This window comes from Carcharhinus amblyrhynchos, chromosome 27 (genome assembly GCF_965287045.1).
Source record: "Carcharhinus amblyrhynchos chromosome 27, sCarAmb.v2.hapA, whole genome shotgun sequence".
In the NCBI taxonomy this organism is placed as follows: domain Eukaryota; kingdom Metazoa; phylum Chordata; class Chondrichthyes; order Carcharhiniformes; family Carcharhinidae; genus Carcharhinus; species Carcharhinus amblyrhynchos.
Window position 1 is genome coordinate 5,369,206 of NC_137350.1, and position 22,561 is coordinate 5,391,766.

Sequence of the window (22,561 nt, forward strand, 5' to 3'; positions counted from 1 at the left end):
ATGCAGCGCGGGCACCTCAAACGGAAATCAGTCTTTTCTTTTTACGTTTTTAATGCCGAACTAGTTAAATATATATTTCCAGCCGCGGGCTGCTTGTCTCAGGCTAACACATTATATTTATAAAATACACGCCAAGGGTAGTATCTAGCCCTAGCAACCCGGCTGCCAAGGGGCTGAGTAACAGGCGCATTGATTGGCCGGCTTCTGGAAGCCCGGCCAATCAGGGAGCGGTTTCCAAGGGTGTGCGACGGGGCTGGTGGCAGGTTGGAGGCGCCGGGAGTGGATCAGAGTGAGTGCGGGGCTGGGCAGGGAGGCGGCCGGATTCTGGGGTGGGGATGGGCAGGGAGGCGGCCGGGCTCCGGGGTGGGGATGGGCAGGGAGGCGGCCGGGCTCTGGGGTGGGGATGGGCAAGGAGGCGGATGGGCTCCTGAGCGGGGAGGAGGTAGCCGGGCCTGTGCGGGGTGGAACAGAGAGAACAGGCCGCCCGAACACCGGGCCTCATTAGGAGGTGGGGGACCCGACCCCGTTTACCTATCGGAGGCCTACCCTTCGTTCGCAGTCCGGGGGCGATGCCCCCCCTCGCCCGTGTCACCCCTGCACACCGACTCGCCGCCAAGTACCTGAACCTGGGGCCATTCCACTATAGCAGGCATCACTTCATTTCTCTCTGCCTGACTCTAGTGACAGGAGCCCGAGCTGGCTGCTCACCTCCCTAACCCCGGCACCTTAAACCCAGTCTTGTAGCAGAGAAAGATGCCCTTCAGCCCATCGTTTCTGTGCTAGCCATCCAGCTATTCTAATCCCATTTGGTCTGAAGTCTTGTATACTATGACATTTCAAGTGTTCACCTAAACGTTGACGGTTCCCGCTTTGACCATTTTTCAGGCAGTAAGTTCCAGATTCATAAGAACATAAGAAATAGGAGCAGGAGTAGGCCATCCAGCCCTTCGAGCCTGCCCCGCCATTCAATAAGATCATGGCTGATCTGTCGCTGCTCAGTTCCACTTTCCCGCTTTCTCCCCATAACCCTTAATCCCCTCTCTTATCAAAAACCTATCAACCCGCGTCTTAAAAATATTTAGCGAGGCAGCCTCCACCACTTCAACGGGCAGAGAATTCCAGAGATTCACCACCCTTTGAGTGAAGAAGTTCCTCCTCAACTCCGTTCTAAACCGCCCCCCTTGTATCTTGAGGCTGTGCCCCCTAGTCCTACTGTCTTTTTTGAGCGGGAAGAGTCTCTCCACCTCTATCCTATCCATCCCATTCATCATCTTATACGTCTCAATGAGATCTCCCCTCATTCTTCTAAACTCTAACGAGTACAAGCCCAGTTTATTCAGCCTCTCCTCATAGCTCAACTCCGGTATCAGCCTAGTAAACCTCCTCTGCACTCCCTCCAAGGCCAAAATATCTTTGCGCAGGTGCGGTGCCCAAAACTGCACACAGTACTCCAGCTGCGGCCTCACCAATGCCCTATACAGCTGCAGCAAGACCTCCCTACTTTTATATTCAATCCTCCTCGCTATGAAGGCCAGCATCCCATTCGCCTTCCTGACCACCTGCTGCACCTGCAAGCTGGGTTTTTGCGATTCATGCACAAGGACCCCGAGGTCCCTCTGCACCGTCGCCTGCTGCAGTTTTTCGCCCCGTAAGTAATAGTCCTTCCTACCAGTCTTCCTACCAAAGTGGACCACCTCACACTTGCCAACATTAAATTCCATTTGCCATTTCCTGGCCCATTCGCCCAGCCTATCTAGATCCTTCTGCAGACTCTCCACACCCTCCACACAATTTGCCGTTCCCCCAATCTTGGTGTCATCAGCAAATTTCGACACCCTACACTCGGTTCCCTCCTCCAGATCATCTATATAAATGGTAAAAAGCTGAGGCCCCAGCACCGACCCCTGGGGCACTCCACTAGTCACCATCTGCCAATCCGAATAGCACCCGTTGACCCCCACTCTCTGCCTCCTATTTGACAACCAATCCTCTATCCACGCTAACACTCTACCCCCAACTCCATGTCCCTCGACCTTCTGCAATAACCTCTTGTGAGGTACTTTGTCAAACGCCTCCACCCTCCACCCTCTCGGTGAAAAGGTCTTTCCTCAAATTCCCTCCTTCCTTACATCTTCTGGCGCAGCCCCAGAGCCGACGATTCCTCCACAGTGGCTTCCATAGACTAGGAAAATGCCCTAGAAGCCTGGGCTTCACAGTTTGGTATGGTTCCTCGCTCTGCACCAGACCGCAAGGAAGTATAAAAGGTCGTAAATGTAGCCCAATCCATCACGCAAACCAGCTTCCCATCCATTGACTCTGTCTACACTACCCGCTGCCTAGGCAAAGCAGCCGGCATAATTAAGGAGCCATGCACTCAGGACATTCTCTCCCTCACCTTAGGAAAAAGATACAAAAGTGTGAGGACACATACCAATTGAATCAAGAACAACTTCCTCCCTGCTGCTGTCAGATTTTTGAATGGACCTACCTCACATTAAGTTGATCTTTCACGATATTCTAGCTATGACTTTAACACTGCATCTGCACTGTCTCGTTTCCTTCTCTACGAACAGTATGCTTTGTCTGGATGGTATGCAAGAAACAATCATTTTCACTATGTTAATACATGTGACAATAAATCAAATCAAAATCTATGTCCCTGATTATTGGTCCCTCTATCAAGGAAAAAAGTTTCTTTCTATCTACCCTATGTCCTCCATAATTTTGTACAGTCAGGTTCCCCCCTCGGCCTTCTCTGCTGTAAGGAAACAGCCCCAACCCAACCAATCTTTCTTCATAGCTGAAACACTCCAGCCCAGGCAACATCCTGGTAAATGTCCTCTGCACCCTCTCTAATGCAATCACGTCCATTGTACAGTGTGATTTTCATTTATTATTGTCATGTATTAACAACATACACTGAAAAGTATTGTTTTTTGCATACTGTGCAGACAAAACATACTGTTCATAGAGAAGGAACCGACAGTGCAGAATGTAGTGTTACAGTCATAGCTGGGATGTAGATAGATCAACTTAATGCAAGGTAAGTCTATTCAAAAGTCTGAGCAGCAGGGAAGAAGCTGTTCTTGAGTTGGTTGGTACATGACCTCAGACTTTTGTATCTTTTTCCTGAAAGAAAATGATGGAAGAGAAAATGTCCGGGTCGTGTGGGGTCCTTAATTATGCTGGCTGTTTTGCCGAGGCAGTGGGAGGTGTAGACAGAGTCAATAGATGGGAGGCTGATTTGCATGATGGATTGGGCTGCATTCATGACCTTTTGTACTTTCTTGCAGTCTTGGGCAGAGCAGGAGCCATACCAAGCTGTGATACAACCAGAAAGAATGCTTTCTATGGTGCATCTGTAAAAGTTGTGCTGACTAGAACTGCACACAGCACACTAGCTGTGGCGTAACATATGTTTTATTCAGCTCCATCATCATCTCCTTGCTATTGAATACCTTGGCTAATAAAGACTCATCGTCTCTCGTCCAAGGTGCTCTGGATTTATTTGTCCTGCCTTTCCTCTTCAAGGGAATTTTTCTCGACCAAGAGTCATGTTGAAAGAAACAGTATTGTAGACGTTATTCAGTCACTGTCTTTTCCATAACATTTGATTCCAACTCATTCAGTGCAGAAGTATTCTCATCCCATCAAAGTTGTTTCTTCTCTCTCTCCCCCTCACTCCCTCCCACATTAATTATCCTGGCTCTGGCTTGTTCCTTGCTCTTTTCCATAGCCAAACTAAACCTTATGATGCAATGGTCACTCTCCCACTGATATTTGAACCATTCAGACCAACTCATTCCAGGGACCTCCCCTCTCATTGGACCAGAAACATTCTGCTGCAGAAAATTATCTCGAGCACACTCCAGGAACTCTTGCTCTTGGGTTTAGGTTTATTTATCAGTGCCACAAGTAGGCTTACATTAACACTGCAATGAAATTAGTGTGAAAATCCCCTTCTTGTTCCTATCCTTGTCTATATCTGGATAATCGAAGCCCCCATTATAATTATTGCTCCTCTCTGTCATTTATTTGCAAATCTGTTTCTCCACATCCCTTCCACTAGTTGGTGGTCTGTTATACTACACCATTCAATGTTATTATACCTTTTTCATTTCTTACCTCTAACCAGAAAGATTCTGCCCTTGATCCCTCTGGAACATTTTCTCTCTCCATTACGGTAATACCATTTTTAATTAACACTGCCACTCGTGGTCCATCTACCTAATCTGCACATTTTTAGACTCTGGGAGGAAACTGAAGTGCTCTGAGGGACCCCATGCAGACATGGGAAGATCGTGCAAATTCCACACAAATCACCTGGAATTGAATCTGGATCTCTGGTGCTTTGAGGCAGCATTGCTATCGACTGTGCCATCCCATTTAATGCTCAGTCCTGCCATTCTTTGAATGATGTCTCTGTTATAGTAATCATATCATAATTCCATTTGTCGATCTGTGCTTGTAGTTCACCAATCTTATTGATCACTCTTGTACATTCACACACATGCACATTAAGCCTGATTTAAGCAGCTTTACTTTTCCTCTTGCCCTGACCCTCATCTCGTGACTTACTCTTTCTTCCCTACTCTAATTCTGTCAAACTACAAGTATTCTATTTACCTTGAGACCACTCTGATTATAATACTCCTCTACTTTTCACTAACAGGTTTTCCCCTCTGATTCTCCTCTGATTCTCCCCAACAGCAGTGCAAATCTCACCATGACTCTATAGTTCCAGCCCTGTTAAGGTGTAACCTTCTTAGATCCTGCACTCCCCAGAACTGGTCCAAATATCTCAAAAGTCAAAAGCCCAACCCATTTCTCCAGCCATGTGTTGGAATGCTCAATGTTCTTATCCTTGTGTGCTCACTAGCACATGGCATGGGGAGTAATCCTGACATTACTGCTCTTACTCCCCAAAACTTGCTTTCAGGACCTTGTCCCTTTTCTCAACGTGAATTGAGTATAAAAGCAAAGTGTTGCTGCAGCTGGACATGGCTTTAGTTAGACAGTATCTGGACACTGTACACTTTTGCTGTCTTAGTTATGAAAGGATATATTCCACTAGAAGTGGTTTGTAGAAGTTTCACTTGACCAATGCCTAAAATGAAGGAATTATTTTATGAAGAAAGATTGGGTAGGTTGACTCTGTATCCATTGGTGTTTAGAAGATTGAGGTGTGGCCTTATTGTAATATAGGATCCGAACAGGACTTGACAGGGTGGGTGCTGACCCCCTTGTGAGGAAGCTTAGAATTAGACAGTTTCAAAATTAGGGGTCAGGATTTAGAACAGAGATGAGAAATTGTTTCTTCCAGAGGGTCATTAGTCTGTGGAATTCTTTTTGCCAGAGAGCAGTGGATGTTGGTTTACTGAATATATTCAAGACTCAGATTTTTGATAAGCAGTTGAACTTTGTTATAAACAGGAGGCTGGAGATGAGGCCATAATCAGATCAGCTATGGGTTTAATGAGTAGCGGAACAAGCTCAAGGGAAGGGCCGAATAGCCTACTCCTAATTCTGTTTAAAAACCTGCTTTGTTTTACTCTACCTGACATTCTTCAGTTTCTTTTATCGGGTGGTTTGCAGTGCTGCTTCACAACACAATAAGAAGTCTCAACACCAGGTTAAAGTCCTGGACTTTAACCTGATGTTGTGAGACTTTGTACTGTGCATCTTCACAACGCCAGGGACCCGGGTTCAATTCTGGCATCGGTCACTGTCTGTGAGGAGTTCTACCTGTGTCTGCGTGGGTTTCGCCCTATAGTTCAAAGATGTGCAAGTTAGGTTGATTGACCATGCTAAATTGCCCCTAGTGTCAGTGGATTAGCAGGGTGAATGTGTGTGGTTTCGAGAATATGATATGCGTGGGATTGTGGTCAGTACAGTCTCAATGGGCCGAATGGCATTATTCTGTTCTGTAGGGGTTCTGTGATTCAGTGAGCATCATTTTGTAGGGATGTGTTTAAGCACACAACAAAAGGAAAGCTGCCTTGTAGATTTCAGTAGAATACAATATTGTCTTTGCCAATTTTACTCCATACCTTCAATTGGAGTGAAACTTCAGCTAGTATTGAATTGTTCTTATCAAGTTTAGTTGATTTTTGGGAAAATTAATTGTCACACTCACAGAGAGAGTGTTTTTACATTGAGGTGGGGCCAATTTGTCTTTTTCAGAATAGGGAATTTTACTACGATGATTTGAAATGAACACTGGAGTACTTGAAGTAGAAAGTATTCTGTTCTCTAACACTAACATCCTCTACATCGATGCATACAAAGAAAGTTAAAAGAGAAGTATACTTCAAAGTTTCTGATCCAGCAGGTAGGTACATCAGCTGCAGTACAATCTCACCTTGGTGCTCATACAGCAGCGTTTTTGAACTTGAGCTGCTGCAAGAGCTTATTGTACAAGTTCTGACCATTCTGCATGCCCAGCTGTTTGCTGGATGTATTCCTGTTCTCCCTGTGGACCTTCCCAGATGAAACGGAACTGTTAGCTGTCTTAGTGCTGTGGGCCAGCCAGCCTAGGCAACCTTTGCTTTGATAAAATGCCAATCAAATTGATGTAATAGATGATGTCCCTCACCACCAGAGGCAATTAGACCATGTTGTTTATATTGCATAGTGACCCCTGGAGACAGCAGTATAACATAAATGAATGCAGGGCTGACAGTGCCCCAATGGACCACCCTACGCTTTGGCAATGCAGTAGCAGCAACCTCCAAATTCAATAAGTTGAGGTCAGAAATAAATTGCTTTAGTATATCTTTCTGCCTATCCCACAAGAGCCTTATCTTCTGTTTTCTCCATCAGATCAGTATAGAAAATCAACTGAACTTTTCCAATTGATTGATCAATTTCTTGTGCTGTGCCTGGCCTGATAATGTGTGGCCTTTTCTCCCTCCTTGTGGACCATGGGCCTTTTGCTTTATGAAATTCTCCTCGAAGCTTTAATCTTGGCTGTTTGTGCAAGGCTGCATGCAGGCAAAATGCATCTGAAAATCATTAAGCATTTAACCGCTCAGGGGTAGGATTAACTCTGCAGCTTTTTAACCACTCCTGTTCAATCCAAGCGTAGTCTTTCAATATCTCTACATGTCATTTTTATTTCCCTCTGAGAATGTATGCGAACTGACTATAGTAAAAAGGATCATGTTTCTGTAGTGTCGTTCTTCACATTCCGGACATCACAAAAAACCTGACAGCTAATGAAGAATTCTTTACAGTGTCAAACTGTTATATGAAATTCATCCAACCTGTTTATGCACAGCAAGTTCCCACAAACACCAACGTGGTGCAATCTTTCTGTGATGTTGCTTATTGGCCAGGACACTCGGATGATCTTCCCTCCAGCTTTTTAACATCCACCTCAGAGAGCAAATGGGACTGCCGTGTTTAAGTTTTAGGTTTAAGTTTATTAAGGCTTACATTCACACCGCAATGAAAGTTACTGTGAAAGTTCCTTGATCGCCACACTATGGTACCTGTTCAGGTACACTGAGGGAGAATGCAGCTAAGCAGCACGTCTTTCGGGCTGGTTGGAGGAATCGGAGGAAACCCGGCGACGTGGCAAGAACGTGCACAATCAGTCGCCCAGCCCAGAGTTGAACCCAGGTCCCTGACACTGTAAGACAGCAATCCTAAGGGTTGTTAAGAAGGTGTATAATGTGTTAGCTTTTATTGGTAGAGGGATTGACTTTCGGAGCCCTGAGGTCATGTTGCAGCTATACACAATTCTGGTGCAACCGCACTTAGAGTATTGCGTACAGTTCTGGTTGTCGCATTATAGGAAGGATGTGGAGGCATTGGAAAGGGTGAAGAGGAGATTTACCGCGATGTTGGGGTAAGGCTGACAGACTTGAGGCTGTTTTCATTAGAGAGAAGAAGGTTAAGAAGTGACTTAATAGAGGCATACAAGATGATCAGAGGATTAGATAGAGTGGATAGTGACAGCCTTTTTCCCCGGATGGCTAGCACGAGGGGACATAGCTTTAAATTGAGGGGTGATAGATATAGGACAGATGTCAGAGATAGGTTCTTTACTCATAGAGTAGTAAGGGTATGGAATGCCCTGCCTGCAACAGTAGTGAACTTGCCAACAGTAAGAGCATTTAAATGGTCATTGGATAAACACATGGATGATATTGGAATAGTGTAGGTTAGATGGGCTTTAGATTGGTTTCACAGGTTGGCGCAACATCAGGGACTGAAGTGCTGTAATGTTCTATGTTCAATGTGCCACTCCCATTCAAAAGACAGCACCTTTGACTGTGCAGCACTCGCTCACTATCGCACTGTTAATATCTATCAGAGGTGAAGATCTTGGGTAACTTTCTTCTCTTTTCCTCATCCCAGCCCTCCCCATTCCACCAGCCTCTGGTCATTCTAGCATTCTGAGACCAATTGTAACATTCAACACTCTGACAATATCAAATTAAAGATGAACTGATAATCAAGTTTGCAGCTCCTTATGATTATAAACCTTACTGTCCTGTACTAACATGATCTCATTATTTTTGTTCCAGTTTCTATTGTTGCTCGAAATACTTTTGGTCTGCTACCCAGGTATTTCAGTCACGCTTTGTATTATTTGAAGCTCTGAAAATTACAGCTGAAATAGAACCTGCTCTTTGCAAGGATTATTGCCAAATCACCGGGGCTCTAGCTGCTGCTTTGTAACATGCTGTGTCTGCAGTAGATCAGATAACAATTGGATTAGAGTGCAAAACTAGAAATCAGTTTCTTTTTCTCCCATTCATACTTTTGTAACTTCCTCTTCTGTAGATACTGTTCTGCTCTCTCCAATTCCTCAGCTAAATAACTGCTGTTTAGGTATCCCTGTTGAGCCCGGTCCTGCTCTGCCCTCATTTAACGTACATGCACGTCAGTTAAAAGAAAAATTGCAGTGAGAATCCTGGCTCACGTGCGCAAAGGCCACAAAGTGCTGGAGGACAACTGGAACCCCTGAAACTTGACCACTCACCTCTGTACCCCCTCTCCACAGGATTCTGAATCTTTACCAGAGAACAGAAAAATAAATGTTGGGGGTGGGGGGTGATGGAATAAAGTACGGTGGAGGTATTGCTTATACAATGAATATATTCTTTCTAATCTGTTCCACTCCAATCACGTGGTTCATTTATCAGCTATTCAGGATTGGATTCCTGATAGTATTAAAAATACATCACTATGAAATTTAGCATATTATTTGAAAATCACAATTTCTTTGACAGTATTTTCCATTGGGACAACTTTATCTTTGAATCACAGGATCCCTGCAGTGCAAAAGGAGATCAAGCGGTCCATCAAGTCTGCACCGATCATAATCCCACCCAGGCCCTATCCCTGTAGCCTCATGCATTTCCCTTGCTTGTCAGCCTGACACTAAAGGGCAGTTCACCATGGCCAATCTACCTACACGCACATCTTTGGTTAAGGTTTTCCCTGTCCCTTCCCCCAAACAAAGTAGAGTTCTCTGGAACTCCAGGCATGTGATATGCATTCATGTGACATTGAGGTTGTGCAGTTCATGAGAGAGGTCAAGTTATACGATAAAAGGTAGAACTATCCGGAGTATAGATACGCAGAGAGACCTGGGGGTGCAAGTGTACAAGTCGCTAAAGGTATCGGTGCAGGTGCAGAATGTGATGAGGAAAGCGTATGGTATGTTAGCCTTCATAGGAAGAGGTATAGAATATAAGAGTAGGAGTCTGATGTTGCAGTTGTATAGAACATTGGTTAGGCCTCACTTGGAGTACTGCGTCCAGTTCTGGTCGCCGTACTACCGGAAGGATGTAGAGATCCTGGAGAGAGTGCAGAGGAGATTTACCAGGATGCTGCCTGGTATGGAAAGGCTGTCTTACGAGGAAAGATTGAATGAACTTGGGCTGTTTTCCCTTGAGAGACGTCGGCTGAGGGGGGATCTAATAGAGGTTTATAAGATTATGAAGGGGATAGATAGAGTAAATGGTGGTAAGCTTTTTCCGCTATTAGAAATGGATAGAACAAGGGGTCACGGGCTTAGGGTGAGGGGGGCTAGGTATAAGACAAATATTAGAGGGCAGTTTTTCATGCAAAGGGTAGTGGGGGTGTGGAATGCACTACCGAGTAAGGTGGTGGAAGCAGGCACGCTAGGGTTGTTTAAGAGTCACTTGGACAGCCACATGAGCGGGCTACATATAGGGGGATATAGTAGGCCTTACTAAACATTGTAGGCTTGGGATTACGTTTTTGGCTCAGGGATGTTACAGTCTTTGCCTGTTTAATAATGAATTTTTTTGTCTCCACAGGCATTTAAGTCCAGCAAGGGGCATGCATGCGGCAGGTTGTAGTGGGCTGCTCTTGGACGTTGCTTCGGGAGTTGCCTATTGCTGCATGTCGTTAGTGTGCTTAAACTGGACCATCTCTGTTGCTGTGCGGACACATGGATTTGGGCCTGTGTCTGTGGGAGTTTGCACGTTCTCCCCGTGGTTGCGTGGGTTTCCTCCGGGTGCTCCGGTTTCCTCCCACATCCCCAAAGATGTGCTTTTAGGCTGATTGATTGGGTACTAAATTGTCCCTAAATTGGACCTCCCTGATCGTCGCACATTAGGCGTAGACTAAAATCATGAATAGGTCACTGAGACAGTGGGACGGCGGCGCGGGCTCGTTGGGCCGAAGGGCCTGTTTCCCGTGCTGTGTTGTTCTTTGTTCTTTGTTCTTTGTTCTTTCCCCACCTGATGCTCACATAGAGATAGTTTCATAGAATCCCTACAGTACAGAATGAGGCCATTCGGCCCATCGAGTCTGCACTGACTACAATCACACTCAGGTCCTATCTGCCTAACCCCAAGTATTTACTCTGTTAATCCCTCTGACATTAGGGTCAATTTAGCATGGCCAATCAACATAACTCGCCCATCTTTGGACTGTGGGAGAAACCCCACGCAAATGCAGGGAGAAAGTGCAAACTCCATGCAGACAATGATCCAAGGCCAAAATTGAAACTGGGTCCCTGGTGCTGTGAGGCTAACCACTGTGCCACCATTTCAATAGAGGCCATCAGCAATAATCTGTTCCAAGAGCCTTGTGTAAACTAGGAGCACAGTGGCCATTTGTAGTCTCCACTATGTGATGGCTTCACCACTATCTCTACTGAGGGAGTGCATAGAGTCAAGGAACTTCAGTAAACTACTTGTATGTTGTACACAATGGCTAGTGAGACCCAATACTGTTGACAAGGTTTTCAACCTGATAGAATACTTAATTGTGTTTCCCTTACTTTGTAGAACACCAATATAATCTTTCTGCTCTCATCCTAGAAAGAAAATGTTCCTGGTTGGTCTAACGGGTGGAATTGCCTCAGGGAAAAGCACAGTTGCTGCTGTATTCCGTGAACTTGGGTGTCCAGTTGTCGATGCTGATCAGATAGCAAGACAGAGTAAGTTTTGAGTACTGCAAATCCAAGCATTTTATGGTGTGAAACCTATGTTACTGTTGTGAACTGTGAAGGTTGTTGTTTCTCTTTCTGGGAGCTGTACCCTCTGTCATGGTACAAGAGGGTTTTCAAGATAATGTATAAGCTGAAAAAAATGAAAAGCATGGTGGGAGGGGGTTATTACTTCAATTTTGCCTTAAGGCATGTACTTGCAAGTTGCCATTAACTTTGACATCAGTGAAATTCAAAGCACAGTTCTTGTAATATTCCCTAACGCACGTTTGTGCAGAGTGGGGCCGCACACAACCACGAGCCAAAAGCTGTCCTGAATGTCTCTCTCAAACTACCTGCTGGAAAGAAACCCAACAACATAAACTTTGCTAATTTTGTGCTAACGGTTGTGAGGCCATTTGTTTGATTAAAAGGGATTATCATCTATGTCCAGTCTTGATTGGAACCTATACGTTGGTGGCTGTTGAATGTTTGTCAGAGAAGTAATTTACTCCATTCTATCTGCCCTGGGAGTATTGATGGGGTAAACACAGTAAGAAGTCTCACAACACCAGGTTAAAGCTCAACAGGTTTATTTGATAGCAAAAGCCACTAGCTTTCAGAGCGCTGGCTGCCCCTTTGATGGGGACAGTGTAGAGGGAGCTTTACTCTATCTAACCCTGTACTATACCTGCCCTGGGATGGAAGTGTTGAAAATTTTTCCTCTATCCATACAGTAACTGCTCTCTGTGTTAAAGGGCACTTAGAGGGAACTTAGTCACTCATTACCTTGTGCAGTAGCTGTACTGAGACAGTATAGAGGGAGTTTTTCTCCATATCTAACATCAGTTGTACCTGCCCTTGGATTATTTTGAGACAGTCCTCAGAGAAATTTATAGACAAACTCAAAATCAACAGTATCCAGTAATGAGGTGACTTGATTGAAATTTATAAGATTCTCAGGGGACATGACAAGGTGGATGTGGAGAGTCTGTTTCCTCATGAGAGAATCTCGCACTTGGAGTCACTGTTTCAAAATAAAAAGTCACCCTTTTAGGACAGAAATGAGGAAAACATTTTCTCTTGAGGGTTGTGAGAACTTGGGATTCTCTTCCTCAAAATGTTGTTGAGGTAGAGCCCTTGAATATCATTAAGACAGAAGCAGATGCACTTCTGATGAGCAATGGTTATCCAGGGCAGATGAGAATGTGAAGTTGAGGTTGAAAACAGATCATCCATGATATTATTGAATGATAGCAGGCCTGAATGGCCTACTTCTACTCCTTTGTATGTTCATAAAATTAAGCATGAATTTTCAAACAAATAGTATTTCATTAGAAATGATAGATTTCACTCAAAATAATTGATCTATCAAGGATAAGCCTCACAACTGTTTCAGCATCACTCCCAGCATAAATGTGGCACCAGATACTCTCTCAAAGTCAGCCAAACTCTGCTCCTGATATGTGCAGAAGCTGGAATTTTACTGATTCTAGCGTGGACGGGGCTTACAGAATGGAATTCTCCGCTGGCCTCGGACAGGATTTTACGAGCCTTGCCCGAGCGAAGTCCTAAAATCCCGGCCATAATCTCTCTCTTTTCCCATTCGCTGATTTGGTCCTCGAGTCATTTTCACCAGCAGCTTTATTCCATTTCAGGGTCTTGATGCCGTTAACATCAATAAGGTGCATTTCTCCAAACCCTCCCTCTCTTCAGGTCATGATAATCCTGATGGTAGAACTTTCCAGAGTTCCTTTTCAGTCAACCAACAAAATATCTCCCAACGCAAGCTTTTTGCAAAGGGCAGAGTTCATTACATCCCTCGTGCTTAGCTAGATTTCCCTTAAGTGTATCTAGTCTACTTAGCGCAACTGCTCATATGATGGTGATGTCTCTATAAGGTACTGATGCTTAAATCAAGAAGTCTAAATGCCAGTAATATCTCTCCTTAAGTGGTTTTGAATGATAGTCAGTTTTGTTCCAATTGTTTTGTTTGCTTTTCTCACTTGCTTGATGGCCTGGTAAAATCCCTGTTTAGCAGCTGGTCCACCACCTTAAACATTCACCCCTCCACCACTGATACACAGTGACAGTGAAGTGTACCATCCACTTGCCTGACCAAGGTACTGGGATTACCACCATAGGAGTGCCCTTGTGCCACTTACTTTATACGTGTTGAAGAGGAGGAGATTGTCAGCGAAAATGAAGTATTGAATTCGTATTACCTTTAAAATAGCCAATTAATGGATATGATTTATAAATTTAGAAACTAAAATAATTTCAGATGGCGGCCTTGAAGTGTTGGCATTCTGAAGGGGCTGGAATTGTAAAGTGAAGAGGTTACGTTAAACTCCAATCAAACTTGTTGCGAATCTATGAACAATTCTTCGATCTCCATGTCATAAAAAGAACACCAAGGCATTTGAGAATGAGCTAGACAGATTTATGGGAATGATACCAGACCTGAGAGGCTATACATTTCTGGAAAGATTTAACAGGCTGAGACTCTCTTTTTGCTGTAGGGAAAATGCTAGTAGAGTTGGGAGGACACGGGTGTTTAAGGTTTTAGTGCAGGGAGGCTATAAGGAAGAATATTTTTTATGCAGCGAGTGATAATGACCTGGAACTTGCTGCCTGCGAGGATGCTGGAAGCGGAGACAATAAATGACTTCAAAAGGAAATTAGATGGGTGCTTGAGGGAAATAAACTTCCATGGCTACAGATATAGAACAGGGGAATGAGACTGACTGGATTGCTGTGCAGAGCTGGCAAGGATGTGATGGGTCGAATGACCTCCTCCTGTGCCATCAGTGAGTATGACTGAGGGTTGACCTAATAGAAGTCTTAAAGATTAAGAAAGGATTTCAGAGGGTAGATGTAGCAAAGGTGGTTCTGATTGTAAGGCCAGAGCTAGGGTGTATAAATATAAAATAGTTACTAATAAATCAAATGTGGAATTTAAGTGAAATAGTTTTAATTAGGAGAGAATGCAAAACCTACCACATCAAATAGTAGGGGTTGAGTAGCACGTGTGCATTTAAAAAGCTGGGAAAGGGAGTTGAAGAATATATGAACAGTAAAATGTAGAATGAATGCCTGTATTCCTTTCCCATAAGTTGTTGAGCCAGACTCTCCAGCATACTGGGCAATAGTGCGTTCCTTTGGTGAGGAGATCCTGCTGGAGGACAGAAAAATCAACCGGGAGAAGCTGGGAAATATCATCTTCACTGATGTGGACAAACGTCAGCTCTTGAATTCCATCACTCATCCAGAAATCCACAAAGCCATGCTCAAACAGATCTTTAAATACTTTATACAAGGTAAGACACAAGCCACAAATACTAATTATTTTAATGCTGTAAGATGTGTATGCTCTGTGTTATTGATATTTCTGCTTGTGCGTTGTGTATTTTTAATTTTTAACCCTATAAATGTAAAAAAAAGTCAAACAGGAAAAGACCTGGTCATCCAGCCTGTCTCCTTTAGCTATAACTCCTTATAGCTCACAATATAGTCATTCCCTCTTCACCCACAACCATGTGCTCTCTCCTGGGAGAGGTGATTAAGAAACCGTGGTCAATTAAGGAGAAAAAAAGTTTGAAAAATCCCTCCCTTTTGGTGATCCAGACTAGTCCGAGGAAATCTCATTGATCATGAATGGTTCTGTAAGTTACTTTCCTGATGTGCAAGAGCATCGGTTTTTCATTTGAATTCATGCAGCGAACTTGTAATTTTGAGCATGTCCACTGTACTCTGAGAAACGAGGAGCTACCGAGTCTACTAATTTAGTCCTGCCCATGCGTTATTTGTAAGTGTGACCCTCTCTCCAGCAGTCCCTTGAAGCAAGGAAGACACTTATCACAGAGACCGTGGCAAGAGCTTCTGCACAGTTTTTGAACATGGGGAAGCTGTTGCGCTGTGGTGATCGCATGGTTGTGGCTGATCGGGAAACTGTCTCACTCCCAAAACATAGGCATATTAAGTGGATTTGCAGGTAGGCAATCAAGCTGCTTGGCCTTGCCACAAATGCACCTTTTATGGCCATCAAGTCCTGGGATGGGACTTGAACCTAAAGGGTCTGGCTCAGAGATAGGGACGCTATCCACTGTGCCACATGACCACCTAATTGGCAATCTATTCGTGTCATTATTTTAGAGACCTCAATTAAATTGCTGCTGAATCACAATAGATTAATAGTGGTTAAAAATTGTCTTGCACACACTCGCACAATGCAGGTAAATATAATTCATGCTGTGTATTTGCTAAGGAATTATCTGTTGTTATTGAGTAACCAAGGCAGTAAAACACTCCAGCAATCAAAGAATACTTGGGCTCTCTGCTCTTCATCTTCCCACTTTGCTAACAAATGCACTATAAGTTAAAGTTTACATACATGCACCATGGAGGTATGGTTGAAATTGTGTGTATTATGATGGTATGGTATCATCTCAGTATGAGGATGACGAACTTATCAACTTTCGTATGGTGGTTCAGTGGGGAGCCACACAGGAAGTTTTTTGAGAATCCACGGAGTTGGGGAGGATGGGTGTGGAGTTGTTTCGATGGCAGTGGGGGTGGGTGGGTGTTTTTCAGTCTGGCAGGTGGTTTCTGGTGGGGTTGCTCAGTGACTAGTTTTGGAACTATTACCATTTCCAATTGGCTGAGCAATAAGAAGCAGAGGGTAATGGTTATGGATATTCTTTGGGCTGGAGGACAGTTTGTAATGCAATTCCCCAGGGATCAAAATTGTGGCCCTTGCTTTTCCGGATATATATTAATGATCTAGATCATGTGTGCAGCAGATAATTTTTGAGTTTGTGGATGATACAGGACCTTGAAGTATTGTAAACTGAGAGGATAACAGTGTCAACTTTTGAACATAGACAAGTTGGTGGAGTGAGCTGTGTGATAAAAGTGCAAATGATATATGTATATATTGTGTGTTTTTTGTGTTTTTTATGTTTCAGATGACTGTTTGAAGTTCAGCTTTTCCTATAGGTAGTCAGTATGTCTGCAAGGAATACAGCTCATGCTAGGGAAGCAGAATAATTCCTCATTTCAACCTTGCAAGTGATTTTAAGTTGAATCAATGGATTTGTGTTTATTTAAGTTCCCCTGGGAATTTCAAACTAGAGAGATTGACAGGGTCATGTGATGTTGTGGTTTATGTGCAGTTCTGGATGTAGCAGAGAAAGATGCAGGCTTTTGCAGAAAGGAGTTGGAGTATGACTGCTATGGTTGAAGTTAGGAGAGTTTTGCAGACATGGTAGCACAATGGTTAGCAGTGTAGCCTCACAGCACCAGGGGCTTGCGTTCAATTCCCAGCTTGGGTCACTGACTGTGTGGAGTTTGCACATTCTCCCAGTGTTTATATGAGTATCCTCTGGGTGCCCTGGTTTCTTCCCAAAGTCCAAAGATGTGCTGGTTAGGTGGATTGGCCATGCTAAATTGTCCCTTAGGGTCAGGGAGACTAGCTAGGGTAAATGCATGGGGTTTTGGGAATAGGGCCTGGTGGGATTGTGGTCGGTGTGGACTGGATGGCTGAATGGCCCCTTGCTGCACTGTATGATTCTATAAAAGCTCCATATCACCCTGAAATGAAAGGTGGTGCATTGTGGCTGGAAGAACAAGGACAGACAAAATAGATTGAAGAAGTTGAGACTGTTCTCCTTGGCAAGGAGGAAGCCAAGAGGAGATCTGATACACTAGCTGGAGAATTTTATAATGTAACTATTGGGGCAAAATTGTCTGTTCTCTGCATCATAGGAGACCAGACGTATGACCAAATATGTATGTCGCACCGTATGGAAATTCTGACCTGTGGCCCAATGTGGGAATGTCCTGGAAAGTTTCAATTTCGGTTGACAATTTCCCTGCTCCAGAGGACCCTCTGCAAAGGTCTCCAATTCTGAGCTAGAGTTAAAGACTTTGGGCTTTTCTTATGCACTTGCCTGAATAGTTACGCAGGAAACACTGGATTGAAGTATAGCCTAATATCTGGATAACTAACATAACTATCCTCCCAACTACTGACTGATCCCCCACCAGTGTCCAGTCAGGGCAATCCAATGATCACTGGTGGTGCACAGAAGGAGGCCAACAAAGGGGAACCAGATTTCCAAAACTCATTCGACAAGGTGCCACATAAATGGTTATTGCAGAAGATGAGAGCTCGAATGTGTGGGAGTAATATATTATTAGCACGAATAAGTGATTAGTTAACAGTTAGGAGCAGAGAATTGGAATAAACACTATTTTCAAGTTGGCACGCTGCAAGCAGTAGGATAGTAACAAGGCATCCTTACTGTTGTACTCCAGTTCACTTGCAACAAAGACCAAATGTCATGTGGAGTTTTAGCTATATAAATAACTTAGATCACCACCACTGTCACTGGGTCAGAATCCTGAAACTCCCTTCCTAACAGTGCTGGGGGGGTTTTAACACCACACAGACCACACTGTTCAAGAAGGCAACTCATACCACCACCTCAAGCGCAGTTAGAACGTAGAAAAACTACAGCACAAACAGGCCCTTCGGCCCACAAGTTGCGCCGATGATATCCGTACCGACTAGGCTTACCTACAACCCTCAATTCTATTAAGTCCCACGTACTCATCCAGAAGTTTCTTAAAAGACCCTATTGAATATTTCTCCACCACCACCGACAGCAACCGATTCCACTCACCTACTACCCTCTGAGTGACAAACTTATCCCTGATATCTCCTCTGTACCTACTCCCCAGCACCTTAAACCTGTGTCCTCCAATTAGGGATGGGCAATAAATACTGGTCTAGCCAGTTATACCTACGCCCCATGAATGAATAGAAGTAGCCATCTAAGCCACTAAATGGCAGCACAGTGGTTAGCATTGCTGCCTCACAGCATCAGGGACCTGGGTTCAATTCTGGCCCTGGGTGATGTTCGGTGAGGAGTTTGCATGTTCACCCTGTGTCTGCATGGATTTCCTCTGGTGCTCTGGTTTCCTCCCACAGTCCAAAAATGTGCATGTTAGGTGAATTATCCAGGATTAATTGCCCCTTAGTGTCCCTAGATGGATTAGCCATGAGGACTGACCTGATTGAGGAGCATGGACAGAGTGACTAAGGGGCAGTCTTGGGATATAGGTTCAAGGTGAGAAATAGGAGGTTTAAGGGAGATGCAAGGAAAACCTTTTTTACCCAGAGGGTGGTGATGGTCTGGAATGTGCTGTCAGGGAGGGTGGTGGAGGCTGGATGCCTCACATCCTTTAAAAAGTACCTGGATGAGCACTTGGCACATCATAACATTCAGGACTATGGGCCAAGTGCTGGTAAATGAGATTAGGTAGAAAGTCAGGTGTTTCTCACGTGTAGGTGTGGATGCAATGAGCCAAAGTGCCTCTACACTGTTCGATTCTATGGTAAATGAGTGGGGCTATGGGGATAGGGCGAGGGGAGAGGACCTGGGTGCAGACTCAATGGGCCGAATGGCCTTTTTCTACGCTGTAGGGATTCTAACATTCATTCATCATGTACCAACCTATCTGGATCAGTGGAAAAATGTTATCCGATGTCACACAGGCTAGAAACTAATTCATTTGGTTCAGCACAATACAAGAGTGTAATTTTTTTTCTTACCTGCAGGATATCGATATGTTATCCTCGATGTTCCTCTCTTGTTTGAGACAAACAAGTTAGCCAAGTTTATGAAGCACACTATAGTTGTTTACTGGTAAGTTTTTTTTTTAACTCGTTCATGGGGTGTGGGCCAGCATTTATTGCCCATTCCTAAGGTCATTTGAGAGTCAACCACATTGCTGTGGCCAGACCAGGTAAGGACGGCAGACTTCCATCACTAAACAACATTAGTAATCCAGATGGGTTTTTACAACAATTGACAATGGTTTCATGGTCTTCATTAGATTTTTAATTAGAACGTAGAACAGTACAGCACAGTACAGGCCCTTCGGCCCTCGATGTTGTGCTGAGCTATGTCCGAACCAAAGATCGAGCCATCCCACTCCTCATCATTCTGGTGTGTTCCATGTGCCTATCCAATAACCGCTTGAAAGTTCTTAAAGTGTCCGACTCCACTATCACAACCGGCAGTGCATTCCACATCCCAACCACTCTGAGTAAAGAATCTACCTCGGACATGCTTCCTATATCTCCCACCATGAACCTTATAGTTATGCCCCCTAGTAACAGCTACATTTCTAGATTTTTTTATTGAGGTTAGATTTTGCCAACTGCCTTGTTGGGATTCGAGCCCAGGTCCCCAGAGCATTATCCTGGATCTCTGAATTGCTAGTCCAGTGACAATGCCATTGCATCACTGTCTTCCCCTAAAGTTTGTGTAAAGCCAGTGAATTAGTCACTTGGTTATACCAGAACCTTGTGAACATCCTGTATTCACTTCTTGACCTTCCCAATTTAAGTTCTGCTGAAGAAAAATGTCCAGAGACATTGGTTTTAAAAATAAGCCTCCTTTAACATGAGTGGTTGGTTTTGGGTCAGGTTGTGGTGGAAATACTCTGAGGCATTGTGCCCTGAACACTGTTTTCCGTGCCTATGGAGTGAGGGCTGGCGGGCTATTTCTGCGTGGAAAATATTGCAGAAAATCCCTGTATAGCCAAGAGGGTGGAAGATCCGGAGCTACGTAACAAACAGGAATAGGAAGCCTGACTGAATCTTACTCTCCCCCTCCACCTCTTCCCCAGTTCAATGCCCCAAGAGTTAGCACCCAATCAGATCTGCTAACTCAGCATAGAGGCATGGCTTTTCCAGTGTTGTATAGCTTGGTGCCAAACTATCAGGTTTACCCATTGATTGACTAGGACATCATGTACAATCAAAATTTAATGGCTGATTTATGGAATGGTACAACACAAAAGATGACAAGTCAGCCCCTCATGTCTGTAAGCTCTTTGAAAATGCTGAACCCCATTCTTTCCCTGTGGCCCTGTATTTCTATTTTCGAGTAGTTATTCAATTCTTATTTGCAAGTTATTATTGAATCTGCTTCCACTGCCCTTTCAGGCATTCTAGATCATAACTTACTGTCGGGTCAAATAAAATCTGTCCCCTCCCTCACTCTTTTGATGAAGTTTTTTGTCAGTGTAACTGTGCTTGTGGCATACGGCTGACTGCTGTGTTTGTTATGCCACAGTGACCCTCAGGCCCAGCTGGCCCGGCTGATGAAGCGGAACAGTTTGACGCAGGCCGAGGCAGAGCGCCGCATTGGTGCCCAGATGCCATTGGAGCAGAAGCGGAAGCTGGCGAACCACGTGATCGACAACTCCGGAGACAGCGTCAGTACATATCGGCAAGTTTGCAAACTGCACTCTCAGCTTGAAGACTCCCTGGACTTCCTGACCGTCCGGTTGCTAGCCGTGGTCACTCTCACAGGAATCGGAGGGCTTCTCTGCATACTAATAAAAAGATGCATTTTTTAAGATGAAGGTCTGCTCCAGTCCAAGATAAAGTCAGGACAGATGCTTCGTTTCTGCACAAGAAGGTCCTCTGTAAGATGGGGATATAACACAAGGTGGAAGTGCTGTTTACTGAACAATCTTCAGTTGTATCTCTTTCCCTGTCTCTTTACGATGATTGTCATTACCTTTTATCTATTTCTGATATTGCAGAGATCAACTCTGAAGAGACCTCTGCCAAATTATGGATACTCAGAGTCCTGTTTCTACTTGCCAGTTTCTCAGGGCTCAGATATATCAATCGAGTAATGGATTTTCCAGCGTGTGCAGATCCTGTTTGCAACACTGCTGCTCACTGCAGCTTTTAACTATGTCGAGCATTTATTTGGATATCAAAGATAAGCGACTGGATGCTGTTTACTTCCTTGTTTAATCTGAATGAGAACTTGGGAGATGTTTGTGAAATTGGATCTCTTATCATTTGAACTCTGTGGCCCAAAGATAACAGGTTCCATTGCCGCCTCTTTAGATAGAGCGATCACGGTGAATCTAAAGCAGGGTGACATTGACGCACCAAGTGGACGCTGTGATTTCTGATCAATCGCCTGTTTTTTCTTCAGAGAAAAGTGTGGCTTGCTCAGGGGGGGAGGTGTAATGCATAGAGTGGCACAGTGTGTAGATTGTGACTTAACCAGATCTGCTGTCCAGTTCTCGTTGTTTAAAATAAGACTGGGCCAGCTGTGCATTCTTTTAGTTTCATTATGGTCTTGCACACTTTGCAGCCACTTTCTTTCAGCAGATGAGGTGGATACTGTTGGGTGATGATGGCTAATATATTTTTAGTGCTGCACTTTATTTTACTTGTTCAGTTCGATTTCCATGATATCCGCCCCAAGTTTGGAATTCTAGTGAATGCAAGATCAGGGGAGTGAACCTACGACCTAAATCCTGTCACTCTGCGCTGGATCGACAGTGTGCTGAATCCTGAAAGTGCTACGGCAGGAGTACAAGAACCAACAGCAACAACACAAACAGCTTTGTAATATCATACAGAAGAATTTCTCGCTTTTGATTTGTAATTCAATAAATAATGTGGAGAGTCCCAGCTGATGGGTATTTCTATTAAGTTGACATCACACAAACACGACTGGGTGAAAACATTCAGCACTCCAACCTGGTTTACCATTTTCATTGACGTTGATGCAACATGTGCCCATGTTGCAGGCCGTCTGTGGGCTGGGCGGGATGTAGTCACAGTGCAAAACACCTGTGTGCTGGGGGGGGGTGGTGGTCACAGTGTAAAACAAGCTGTCTGTATTCGGGGTGGGAGGGGCACAGTGTAAAACAGGCTGCCTGTGTGCTGGGGTGGGGGGGTGCACAGTGTAAAACAGGCTGTCTGCCGAGGGGGGAACACAGTGTAAAACAAGCTGTCTGGGTGTGCTGGAGAGGGGAGGTCACAGTGTGAAACAGGCTGTGCGTGTAATGGAGGGGTTACAGTGTAAAACGGGCTGTGTGTGAGCCACAATCCATTTTTTACTTTATCATCAAAGGCCAGTTTCTCCTCTAGAGCCTCTCGAAGCATTGCTGTTCATTACAGACTCTTGTCTGCGTATCTGTCGTGGTAACTATGAATATACAAAATTGAAGCAGAAGTCAGCTATTTGGCCCCTTGAGTTTGCTATACCACTCGGAAATATCATGGCTGATTTGTTTGTGTTTTGCCATTCTCATCTA

General features: G+C 44.3%; 1 protein-coding gene across 4 annotated transcripts; it reads left to right on the forward strand.

Annotated features, from left to right (window-relative positions):
* The first annotated feature begins 168 nt into the window (after positions 1-168).
* dcakd (dephospho-CoA kinase domain containing) lies at positions 169-21,933 on the forward strand. Of its 4 annotated transcripts, XM_080213846.1 has the most exons (6): positions 169-289; positions 8,535-8,574; positions 11,310-11,428; positions 14,533-14,736; positions 19,041-19,128; positions 20,566-21,933. In XM_080213846.1, the coding sequence occupies exons 3-6, from the start codon at positions 11,317-11,319 to the stop codon at positions 20,849-20,851; spliced, it is 690 nt and encodes a 229-aa protein (XP_080069972.1). In that variant the 5' UTR covers positions 169-289; positions 8,535-8,574; positions 11,310-11,316; the 3' UTR covers positions 20,852-21,933. The 4 variants fall into 4 exon arrangements, with proteins under 4 accessions (XP_080069972.1, XP_080069971.1, XP_080069970.1 ...); XM_080213845.1 differs by lacking the exon at positions 8,535-8,574 and having other exon boundaries at positions 171-289; XM_080213844.1 differs by lacking the exons at positions 169-289; positions 8,535-8,574 and adding an exon at positions 1,579-1,648.
* Positions 21,934-22,561: the final 628 nt, after the last annotated feature.

What these genes read in the sequence shown, in the direction of transcription:
- dcakd (XM_080213844.1), top strand. Translation starts at nt 1,593, where the DNA reads ATGCACAAGGACCCCGAGGTCCCTCTGCACCGTCGCCTGCTGCAGTTT. An exon ending in CTGCTGCAGTTTTTCGCCCC is followed by an intron (nt 1,649 to 11,309) that starts GTAAGTAATAGT and finishes CTCTCATCCTAG; the next exon opens with AAAGAAAATGTTCCTGGTTG. An exon ending in TGATCAGATAGCAAGACAGA is followed by an intron (nt 11,429 to 14,532) that starts GTAAGTTTTGAG and finishes CTTTCCCATAAG; the next exon opens with TTGTTGAGCCAGACTCTCCA.